The 12,098-nt window shown below is 35.5% G+C and overlaps 1 protein-coding gene across 5 annotated transcripts in view; it reads right to left on the reverse strand.

The window, feature by feature from the left end:
• Window positions 1-4,994: 4,994 nt before the first annotated feature.
• TINAG (tubulointerstitial nephritis antigen) overlaps window positions 4,995-12,098 on the reverse strand; it is an 84,958-nt gene continuing 77,854 nt past the window's right edge. For 4 of the 5 annotated variants that reach the window (XM_074333107.2, XM_074333108.2, XM_019734588.3 and 1 more), the window contains 2 exons: window positions 10,231-10,276; window positions 4,995-5,195 (listed from right to left, as the gene is read on the reverse strand). In XM_074333107.2, coding sequence (XP_074189208.2) covers window positions 5,061-5,195; window positions 10,231-10,276 — 181 coding nt within the window. In that variant the 3' untranslated portion in view covers window positions 4,995-5,060. The remainder of the gene's footprint in view (window positions 5,196-10,230; window positions 10,277-12,098) is intronic. The other variant, XM_019734587.3, reaches the window with a different exon arrangement.

Genomic DNA, 12,098 nt, shown 5'->3' on the forward strand with positions numbered 1-12,098 from the left:
CTATCAAATGAGGCCTGTTAGGAATGATTGGACACTCACAACATCCTTGAGATGTAGCCCTGACAGATGATATTCTTTGTCCTTCACAGAATAAGTTTAGAATGTCTTTGAAATAAGGATTACTGGAATCTTGGGCTTTCCTAAAAAACATTCCATCAAAGCACAGTTCCCTCACGTACTTTAATGGCACTAATACACAATCTTTGACTTTGTGCATGAGGGCAATGTCATAAGACATTTCAGACTGGTTCCAGAAACATCCAGCCCAAGGCTACATTCTCAGAGTGGCACCAAAGGTGATTTGTAGATAAAGATAAATGTTCCCTGCTGTATCAAAAGTCAGAGGTTAGGGTATGGCAACTTCTCCCTAAGAGCTCACTATAGGCTTTATTATGCAAAACTGTATCTAGGCCAGTATCTGCCAAAGTGTGTTCTACAGAAGAATAATTTGTGATATAAGTCAGGGCAGGCACTATCTCCCTTGTTGTCCCCTTGCTATTTATCTAGTACTTAGCACAGTGGCTAAGTGCACATGGGAGGCACATAATAAATATTGAATAGGTAATATGTGATTTAGTGGAAATCTTTAGGGAAAAGGGTCTGTGGTCGTATGTGAAACCGTTGTACATAATTACACTTGTTGATCACCACAGAACAGTATTTGCTTAAGATGAGTGAGGATTAAAATCCAGTCAGTTCTTAGACAGACTTTACTGTAGGACTTCTCAGCAGCCTGTGAATTGTAAATATTAAAAACGGTAGATATATACTAAACATATATTAAATTCTATATAACTAGACAATTTTTCCTTATAATCTCAGAAGAAACGTAGAATTAAGCAGCTTGCCTCATAGGGGGTAGAGTGACAGAGAGAGAATGGATGATGGAGGGAAGAGTTTTGTCAATTCTTTTTCTAACTAAAGAGGTTCTTACTGATGGTGCCTCCGAGGAGAATCCCACTTTACCAGATTTACCCGTCAATAATTGTTAAAGCATTTCTACCTGATACGGTAGCAAAACGATGTACAGTAGTGCTCACGGCTGAACATGGAGATTTTTCCCCTTTATTCATCACCCCATTCTAGATAGTGTTAGACCGATATCCGCCCCCCACTGTGTTATTGAGTTATCTGAAGGAATGTCTGGGTTGATGCTTTTTCTCTTTGTTAGAATAGAATCTCACAAACTACTACTCTCTTATCTCCTTTTTTTTCTTCTGAAAATAGAATCAAATGCCACTGAAATAAAAATAACTGCCCTGAAATCAGATCATTACAATCTTTTTGATGGGCAATGGTGGTAAAACATCAGGGTCTCTAAAAATTACTGTGAAAAAAAAGTGTCAAAAAGTCTTTCTTTATATAGATTATAATATATGCCCTTTAGGTCAAAAATTTTTAACCCAAAAAGAAAAAACAAGTACACATAATAGCAAGCATTATAGTACTTAAGACATGTGTGTTAACCCAGGCACTGAGCTCATGAGCTAATCAATCACTGAGAAACTATTTACATATGTAAGTTTAATTTACAATATGTGTATGGGACGAATCAAAATATGTTTTCTATGTTGACCCTGTTATTTATTCCTTGCCCTTATCCTATTCTCCTTTATATCTGATCAAGTTTGGAAGCTCACCCTGAAAGCTTAATTTCATTAACTTCCTGAATCAGTCATCTTTCAGCAGATCAGTTAATGACAGGCATTGATGAGAGTTTGGAAGACATGAGGAAAGAGAAAGTCTCAGTGTCTTTCATGACTCCAGCTTCTAGCAGGCCAGTCATGCTTTCAGCTACCACCAGGTAGACAACCACCTATACATTCCAATAACTCACCTTCTCACTTGGTCTCTTCAATCTAGAGATGATGGTAGCTTCCTCTATTGCTCACCTCTGGATTGGTTCACCGTACTCCATTGCCTTCTTTGCTCCTCCATCACCTAAGTAATCAATTCCTTTCACTATGTTCCTTCTGTTGAAACACTTAGTGACTTTTCTGGTTGAATACCAATTAATAAACGTCATTCCATTGTAGACACTTTTAAGAGAATTTGTGAATATGCATTGCAAAACCTGGGGGAGCCTTTTCCTTGTTTAGAATAGAATGAGAAAAGACTCAAACATTGTGAAATGGCATAAGCCCTGTTTTCAAGGTCTTTCCTACTTCTTCCTTACGTATATTTCCTAATGACACCTAAAGAAAGAAACATTATTCAACTGAGTGGAGTGGCCAAGCTTTGACTCAATGTGCTATATTAGGGCCATTTTCTCTTTTTCCAGAAAAAAAACTATATGCAATAACCATTTTAAACTGGAACCCATAAAAGCACTAAATGGCAGATACTTCTGATTAGACAGGAAGAAAACCAGATCTCGATGCTCACACCATCATCCAATTTGAGACACACTGTCCTGGCTGAATTAAATGATCTTTATAAACAATTTTTCTCTCATGTATTCTTTTTTTTATTTTTCTCATATATTCCTTAAAACAAAAAAACCCCGTATATGCAAACAGAGACAGGAACGCTAAAGACAGATGCACCAAATGTGTGGTCTTTCCCATTGCTCAGTCCAAGCTGAGGTGAGTAGGGCACGCTGCAGGCAAAGAAAAGCTTCAGTGTAGGAAGAGACCACCTAGTTATCAATCAAATCAATTCTGCAGTTACTCAGTTCCTCATCTGAGCAAAGGAATATGCAAATCACTATTTTCTGAAGGTTGACGACTCCAGGCCTTCGGATAATAAATAGAACCAAACATGGCCTTTAGTTTTAAAAATAAAAAGCAATGCCATTCAAAGGAAGACACTGACTCAACAAACCTCAGGAGTATTTTTCTTATCCCCTTTGTATACTTCTGTCTCAACTAGTCTCTGTCTCTCCCTTAGCTCTTAGTCTGTAATTGCTGAACTAACACATCTTGTGCCATCCTATGGGGCGTACTATTGTGATATGGTCTTTCTTTTTTCTTCAAATCATTGGGATCAGTTTCCTTATCTGTCGGGATGGTTAGAATAGTAGGAAATTTTAAAATAGCAGAATCTAGGCCTGCAATCTAGAAGCACACACCACCACAGGAAAATTAATTCCAACAATTTTTTTCCATTTACATAACAAGGACAACGTTGGTTCAACCTAATCCTGTGTTTTTAAAAGTGCTGTCAGGCATTTGTCATTTTAGTGCATTATCAAGTATTACTTCCTGAGCCATCAGCGTCTAAGGAATGTTTTAAAATGTTTCAGCACCTGTAGCAGAGACACTGTTACTGCCCACTTCGCCTCACCCATGTCATTTCAGTGGATATCAGCCTGACATCCAAATACCAGAATCTGTTTTTTTTTGTTTTTTGTGGTTTTTTTTTTGCCTGTGGATTTTTCCTTGATGCTGGAACCCACTTTTCCCACCTTTATGCCAAATCAGAACAACTTGGGAATTCACAGCTCCCAGGAGCAGCCCTCAACCTCCTACAATCTTCCTTGGGTGGCACGTATCTGAGACATGTATCAACAGTCCCCAGTGGGAGAAGAACAAGTTGCCTGGGGTGGTGCTTTTCTTGGCTAGTACCCTTCACTGTCTGCCTCCAGTTACCCTGTATCATCGCCCCATTCCCTCCTTAGTGTTCTCTTCATTACCCACACAATTTTCACTCAAAACCTTGTTTCTGGGGCTGCATTTAAAGCAAGCCAAACTAAAACAAAACCAAATTATTTCTCAACTCTTAGGAAACTATCAGCCAATGTCAGCAAGGTGAATCAGCCCCGTGGATACTCATATTGTCTAGGGGAGAACCAAGTGGATAGATGCTTCTTCAGATAAAGTCACAGTGATTAATGGAGAAAACAACAATCGCAGCAACACTTTACTTTTCTGTTCTCTGCTTCCTCACATGTTCAGCCTGTCTGACTTATTTAATTTGGGCACCTTTGGGCACAACGATATAGAAAAGCCCCACACTGAAAATTAAGACGACAAGCGCCCAGAAACAAAGGCCATGAATCTCCCATCACTGCAATTATTAACAGCCATGCTCATTCGCTGATCAGCTCTGCTACTTCATTTATTACTATGCCATTTAAGATGCCAGTGAATTATGAAAAGATTATACCCTTTTCCCAACCATTATGACGATGCTGTTTTTGTTTCTCTAGCCATAGAGAACTAAAATAAAAATTAGATGCAAATTAGTGCCAATTTATGTTATATTTTAGAATCTTAAGCAGTGAACTGTGAAACATGTGATAAAAATGCATTTATTCTTTCTGACTCATGGCATCATATTGCTGATTTTCGGGGTAAATATATTATCTTTCCAAGTACAGTTTTGCAGCTGATTTTAATAGGTTTTACACAAGTGTAGTGGCTTCTAAAAATAGGGGTGTCTATGTTTCAAGACTGTAATTTTATTGTTAGCCTCTAAGCTTTTCCATTACTTACCACCGTCTCCACTTTATGGGCCATTACGCAGTACCATAAAGAGTAGTTATTTCCTGTGGAGAGTTATTTTCCTTTTGAGTTTGGATTGTAAGTTAGGTTTAGGCAAATGAAAAGAAACAAAATGTTAGCTTATTGAGAGAAACAATTAATCCATTTCCATTGCTCTTGGCAAACCATAAACAAGCTCTGAATTAAAAACTCATTATTTGGTTGGGGGGAAAAAATCATAAAGATGTTTCATTTGATTTTTGTCGTTTGATGTCTTCATTGGTCCAAGAGAGAAACCACATCATTTCTTTCCACATCATTTCTGCCATGAACTTTTAAGATAAATACCATCATATTGTTTGTGAATTATCAAAGTCGAAAAGGGCATTGTCATGAGAGAAAAGTAAAGACAACCAAGAAACTTCAAAGGCATCTGCTGTCCTCTCTTAGAGTTTTCAAATACTCAGCAATAAAAAGGAAGCAGAAGCCTAGAACCCAGGGTAAAACAAGAAACCAGGCACATTATAATAATAAGGTGAAGACACAAAGATTCCACTGTCACAGAGAACCTCACATTGCTCAATTTTAATTTAAGGAGTTAATTAAATGCATGGCCTATGGAAATTTAATGATATGCTATGGTTCATCTGAACTTGTCAGGTGGCCCCAAGCTGCGATAATCAACTTTTCAATGTCAGACTCATTTACTCCTCGAAGAATCCGGAAATAGCCATTCTCTCCCCATGACTTTCCCCAGGAATTGGCAGCAATCTGCAGGAAAACAAAAAAATGAAAAAGCTGAGTACCATACTTTGATATTTTTAAATTCTGCCTGTAAAAACACAGGTAACTCATTTGTAGCTTTAAATGCCTTTAAACTTATTATGAATTGTAATTATTAAGAACTTAGATATTTTCTAAATAAGAATAAATATTTTCTAAATATATTATTCATCCTTTAGATTAATATACATGTATATTTATGGTGGCCACAGCCAGAATTGGTGTAATACTTCCGAGTCCCCAGAGGACAACAGGAACATATGCATGAGAACTATCAGCCACATCAGAAGACACACAAGCTGCAGTTGTAGTGTCTACTATGTAACTGGCCCAATGCTAGAGAAACAAAGACAAGAGAAACTGGCCAGAGAAACAAAGATAAGAGAAACTGGCCAGAGAAACAAAGACAAATAATGCATTATGCTGTGTTCAGGGAGCTTATGGCCTAATGAAGCATGACCAACATAAGACCGGTGCTAAGGTAGAAGCATGCAAAGGGTGCTGCTGAAGTCAGCAGAGAGACATCTGGCTTATTTGGATGGTTCAGGGAAATTGTCAAGGGGGAAGTGCCACATGGGATGCATATTAAGCTTGAGCATAAATTAACCAGATAAAAAGAGGAGGAGGGGAGATTCAGGTAAAAGGAAAAGATAAGAGCATAAACACCAAAGCATGAAGCAGAATGAAGCAGTGAAATGAAGAAATGAAATTGTTATAAAATTAGGCCCTTAAGCAGAAGCAGGTTGGTAGGTTATGAGGCTGGAATGGGAGGTAAAGGACATCCATACTGAGCAAATAATGGTGAAAGTGATGGCAGGTTGTTGAGTGGCTTCCAGCAGGAGAGCAAGGTGAACAAATTTATATTTTGATTATATTATTTTGTATGAAGTGAGATGGATGGATTTAAGAAGGTAGTCACAAGAAGCAGAGAGACAAGCTAGTAAATTTGTCACATAACCAATTTGGATGACTTAACAGGGGCAAAGAAAATAGGGAGGTAAATAGAGAAAGTAGTTGAGTCATATTCAGAACGTAAAAATCAATAGGAATTAGAAATTTTCTTTCATTTTTTTTATGTTTGGTTTTTAAATATGAGGAGGGTTAGGATAGGTCCTGAATGTCTCCTGGGTTTTGAGCTCGAAAGAATAAGTGTACAGGAAAGCAAAAACGTTAATGTTGTATAAAAGCCAAAAGGGCACACAGAAGAGAGTTACCTGACCACAACTAAATGCAACAGAAAAGCTCAGTAGATAACAACTGAAATTATTCTTGGGATTTGGTATATTAGAGACTTCACAACAACAGCTTCCACACTAGCTTCACATTCACCCTGCTCTGAGCCCAAGACAGAAAATTTTCTCGGATGCAATCTACACTGAGATTCTCAAGGCATAGAATGCTGCATTGAGCTTTCACTGCTTTCTACCGTGTAAGAGAGGGCAGATTCACTCAGCATCAAAACTGTCAGCTTTAAGAAAGAACTGACTCTCATCATTTCTTTTAAGATTTGATTCTTTGCCTTTTTTCCCCCTAGCTTTATTGAGATATTATTGAAACATACATATGTACATTTAAGGTTTGCAATGTGATTAGATACACGTATGTGTTGCAAAATGATTACCACAATGTTAGTTAACACCTTTTTTTCTTCATATGTTTGTGATTTGTGTGTGTGTGTTGATTAACATTTAAGATCTACTCTCTTAGCAACGTTCAAGTATATAATACAGTATTCATAATTATAGTTGCCGTGCTGTACACTAATTAGATCCCCAGATCTTATTTATTTTATGGCTGGAGGTTTGGCCAACATCTCCCCATAACCTCAACCCCAAGCCCCTGGAAGCTACCATTCTCTTTTCTATTTCTATGAGTTCAGCCTTTTTAGATTCTTCATATAAGTGAGAACATACAATGTTTGTCTTTATCTGTCTGACTTGTTTCACTTCAGCATAATGTGCTCAAGGCCCATCAATTTGTCACAAAAGACAGGATTTTCTTCTTTATGTTGAATAAAATTTAATTGTAATATATATATATATATATATATATATATATATATATATATATATATATAAATAATATTTAATTGTTATATATCTTGTATCCTCTTAATCCACTTATCCATTGATGGACGCTGAGGGTATTGCCATGTGTTGGCTATTGTATAATGCTGCACTGAACAAGGGAATGTAGACATTTCTTCAATATTCTTATTTTAATGTCCTTTGCATATATACCCAGATGTGGGATTTTGCTTCATTATTTGGTCATTTTATTTTCAATTTTTTGAGGAACCTCCATACTGTTTTCCATAGTGGCTGCACCCATTTACATTCTCCCCAGTGGTACATAAATGTTCCCTTTTCTCCACATCCTCAACAGCGCTTGTTTCCTGGTTTTTTAATAATAGCCATCTTAACATATGTGAGGTGTGAGGGAAAGTGAAAGCACACAAAAAATGGTAACTATATGAGGTGATGGATCGGTTAACAAGCCTTATTTTTGTAAGCATTTTGCAGTGTTTACATATATAAAATAAACACTTTATACACTTTAAATGTAAACTTATTTTAAACTTAGTATCCTAACATACAAATTGTGTATATGATACAAAGATAGGGAATGTTTGCTTTCACTTCCCTTAGAAATACTTTACACTTTATCTTCACATAGGATAAGAATTAGAGCCGGGGCCATTTGTCTAGTTAATTGATCTGATCCCAAAAAATAATAAAACTTCTCTTGTCTCTTGAAGAGGGTCAAAGTGTAGAGACTAAACAAGGTCCTAAAGACGTATGGTGCCAGGAGTACTAGACCATTATCTCCCTCTCCTTTGGTATGTATATGTTAAAAGTGTCGAAGCCCATCATTTGGAGACATTATCTGGTATTTTTCTTGCCCTTGGGAAGATATACATATGTTTCTAAGGGTTAGGGTAAGAACATAGGACTCTTTCCAGCTCAACTTAGTGGAATAAAAGTTGTTGTTGTTTTTTGTGTGTGTGTTTTTTTGTCTGTTTTCTCTCCTTCCAGGAAAGGAGGAGCTGGCCTGTCTCTCTCCTCTAAATGGAGAAAATCCATTGTTTTCTGTCCCTCGTTTCTGAAATATAAACTGCTACCTCCATAGAAAAATTCCATTGACTTTTATCACAGCACCTGCAAAACTGAAGTGTCGGAGAACAACGCTGTGACATCTGGTTGTTGATCTTGTTGTGAGTATCGAATAAAAACTCTTTTCTTCTTACCCACGTACTTTCACGCCAGTGGGCTAACATCCTAGACCCTTCACAGTTCTTCACAAAAATGCGATAGTACTTAAAGATTTCATATTTTAAGTAAACCAATATTAAGTTTTATACAAAATGAAAATAATGTTAGTGAGTTGACTGAATTTATAGATTAACGTTATTTATTTACTCATTCAACAAATATTGTTTATATTTCCAATATGTATTAGGAACTTTGCTTTGCTCTTTGGTACATTAGAAAATAAGGCAGATATGATTCTGGCTCAGAATGAGTATACAGTTTAGCAGAGGAAAACGTCAACCAAAGTTTGTAACTTAATAAAATATGATAAAATTTCCGTCTGATTCTTGTATACCTACCACTCACATTAAATAATATACCCAGAAGAGTAACATTAGAAACCCTGCCCCTATGCACATGAAATAACATTTTCTTTGAAAATTGTTGATAAGTAGTAAGTTCTGAATTAATAATAATACAACAAAAGTAGTTTAAAAGTAGTTTATATACGTTGAACACAAGTGTGAGTGTGTGTGCGTGTTTATAGCACCTATAGGGCTCTAGGTTGGAAATAATGAAGTTGAAGGGAAGAGGATAATAGAAAGTGTTCCTTTGCACTTACTTTTGTATTCATAGTCACTCAACACATTCAGATTTACTCAACAAGTGGTTATTGAGTGCTTTAGGCTAAGAACTGTTATGAGGTTCTTAGCATAAATATTAGAGAATTTTTTATCTCTAAATATTATTGAATAACTTCAAAATAATTTAATAAAAATCCCATATAAAGACTCAATGGCAGGTATTCAAATAACATATCCTCTTTCACATATTATGAATTTTAGCTCTTGAACATTATTGTTAATTATTGGCTGCTTCAAGCTGTATTTTAATGATAAAAATGATATTTAAGAATGCTGAGTTTAAATACAAGGAAACATAATTCTACTTAAAAGCATAATGCTTCCATATATCAAGACAGATAAAATGCAAGACCATACTTGGATGATTGATTTTTGTGAGTGCCTTGTGGAGAAATCTAATTAACAAGAGTCAGTCTAGTGAATAAAAGTACTAATATTTGGTATTTCATAAGTTAGAATAGGCCCTCGACTGCATGCATTCAAATTCAAATTCCATGATGAATATCACCATCTAAACTTTATACTATTCCTGAAAAAAAAGAAAAAGGTATAAACTTGGGACAATTCATCAAAGTTTCCTGTAATCAACTGAACATTTGATGTAATAGGTTGCAATCATTTTCAAACAGTTTCTTGCATGTAACTTCCTATTAATTTGAAGACTAAGCATTGGTTCTTTTTCCATAAAGAAATATGTACATGTTATAATTGGCAAAAACAAAAACAAAACACTTAACACCTATGAATAAATAATTGACACACACATGACATAAGCATCATCCATAGCAAAAATAATGTAAGAACACAAAGTTGACTGCCATATATGGGAGAAGTCTAACCATTACTTTAAGTTTAACATAGATGCTAGTAGAAAGAAAAAGTTTTCCTATTGATTCTCACTTTGAAAACAAAATACTGTTTTTCTATAATTTGGAGTAAAAAGACTTAAGGAAAACTATTACTATAATATTAATGATTACAATAAGTTTTGTGTTGGAGAAAATACCGATATTACAAACAATAATACAGTGACTTCGGATGTGACTAAATAATAAAAAGCAAGGGGTAGAGACACAAAAGATTCTAAAATATACACTTCACAGTAGAAATTCAAGTAGAGTTACATACCCAAAATTTTTCTTTCCGCCCCTGGGCTCCTCTCAGTGTGCCCCATCTACAAATAGTAATAATAATAATAAATATTGGTATGGTTAAAATGTTTAACTTGATCTTGATAAAATGCAAATTACTTCAAGGATTGTATCGTTTCTATTTTCCTTTGCTCCACCTTGTTTTACTGTGGAACTGTCATCATTGACCGACAGAAAACTGTTTATATTGTTTTCTTTGTGACTATAACATTATTCACTTGCTCAGAATATACTCATTTATATCCAAAATATTTGAAATAAAATTCGTTGATGAAAGGAGATTAGCCCTACGGCAACTGGGGTACGAAGGTTTTATTTTGTGTTTGTTATTGTTTTAGTTATTATTTTATTAAAGTATAGTTGACATACAAAATCATATTAGTTTCAGGTGTAAAACATAGATATTCAATAGATGAATAAATAAAGGAAGTGTGGTACAAACATACAATGATATATTATGCCATTAAAAAAAATGAAATCTTGCCATTGTGACAATGGACCCAGAAAGTAGTATGGGAGTGAAATAAGCCAGACATAGAAAGACAAATGCCATATGATTTCACAGAGGTTTTAAAGTACTACAAGATGCCTCCGCCTTTACATCTCGTCCTCTAAAACTCTACCCTAAATGGAGCAAACTACAACTCTCCAAAACTAGTGATAAGAAACATAACGTAAATACAGATAATTTCTGTAGATAAGAGAATTTATGTAAAAATTGTCATATGTATATATTACTTTATAAACTGGGTATGCACCTAATGTGGAATTTCTCTATACATGTGTGCATTTGGAAATAAAATCCTATATTCTTAGTACTGGCCCATTTTCAATGTAACATGTAACAGTTCATAAAGAACCCAAACCTACATTTTCTCCTTTTTTCTTTTGTTCCTGATGGAGGCTAAGTTTGCTAATTATACTGATTGCCATCTCTCTCCAAGTCCTCTGTTGCACACAGGGGTAGACTGGAACAGCAGGTTTCAAATATTCCAGGCAGTTTAATGTGTACGTTCAAGCTGATTCCACTTCCAAAACCATTTTTGTGGTTTTATAATTTCTTTTATATTTTCTAAAAAGTCACCACCATTGAAAAAACTTATCAATCATAGCAAGTGCCTCCAAACTTCAAAGATCATGATGCACTTCAAGTAATAAATGACATCTGAAACCTCATTTCTACTCACGTATCATGGCCATTGAAACAATTGTAAAAAGGCTTTACCACTCAATTAAACTTCCTTTCAGATGATCTGACTACTAGTGACTTTGGCTACTATGTACATAAAATATGTAACACAAGACAAAATCAGAAGAATCTAAAGAACCATTCAATGCCAAAATTATATAAGAAGGAGAAGCCCACATCTGAGATCCAACCAGATATGGTAGAAATTTGGGGCAGTCTTGCTTGAAGCACTAAGGAGCCTCCTAAGAAAGAACTCTCAATCAAGAAAGAGGTGTTCAGACATGGCAAGTCTGATCCAGTAACTAAGCCTCGATCAAAAGAAAGGAGGAGTAAATGACATTATAATTTATTCCCTGTCACTCAGATTGGTCCAAACTCAGCCTCACACTGGACTCAGGTATGTTTAGAGTTGGGGAGGGATAAGTCAGACTTGTTATTAAAACCTAAAAGATTTATTTTGTCGAAAACTCTGTGTGTTCTATAAAACACTTTAATAACACTCCAATAAAGGGTAAGACCAAAAGTGGATAAAGGTTTCTTTCGCACTTTGTAAGATGTTTTAACTTCTCGATCTCCAAAGCACTGAAGATGGGGCATGGAAAAACAAAGAAATAAGCAACAGAGGCACAGAAAAGACAAGTTAAATACACCATGAA

The sequence above is a fragment of the Rhinolophus sinicus genome, chromosome 2 (assembly GCF_057876585.1).
Source record: "Rhinolophus sinicus isolate RSI-liver-muscle chromosome 2, RSI-T2T, whole genome shotgun sequence".
Lineage (NCBI taxonomy): Eukaryota > Metazoa > Chordata > Mammalia > Chiroptera > Rhinolophidae > Rhinolophus > Rhinolophus sinicus.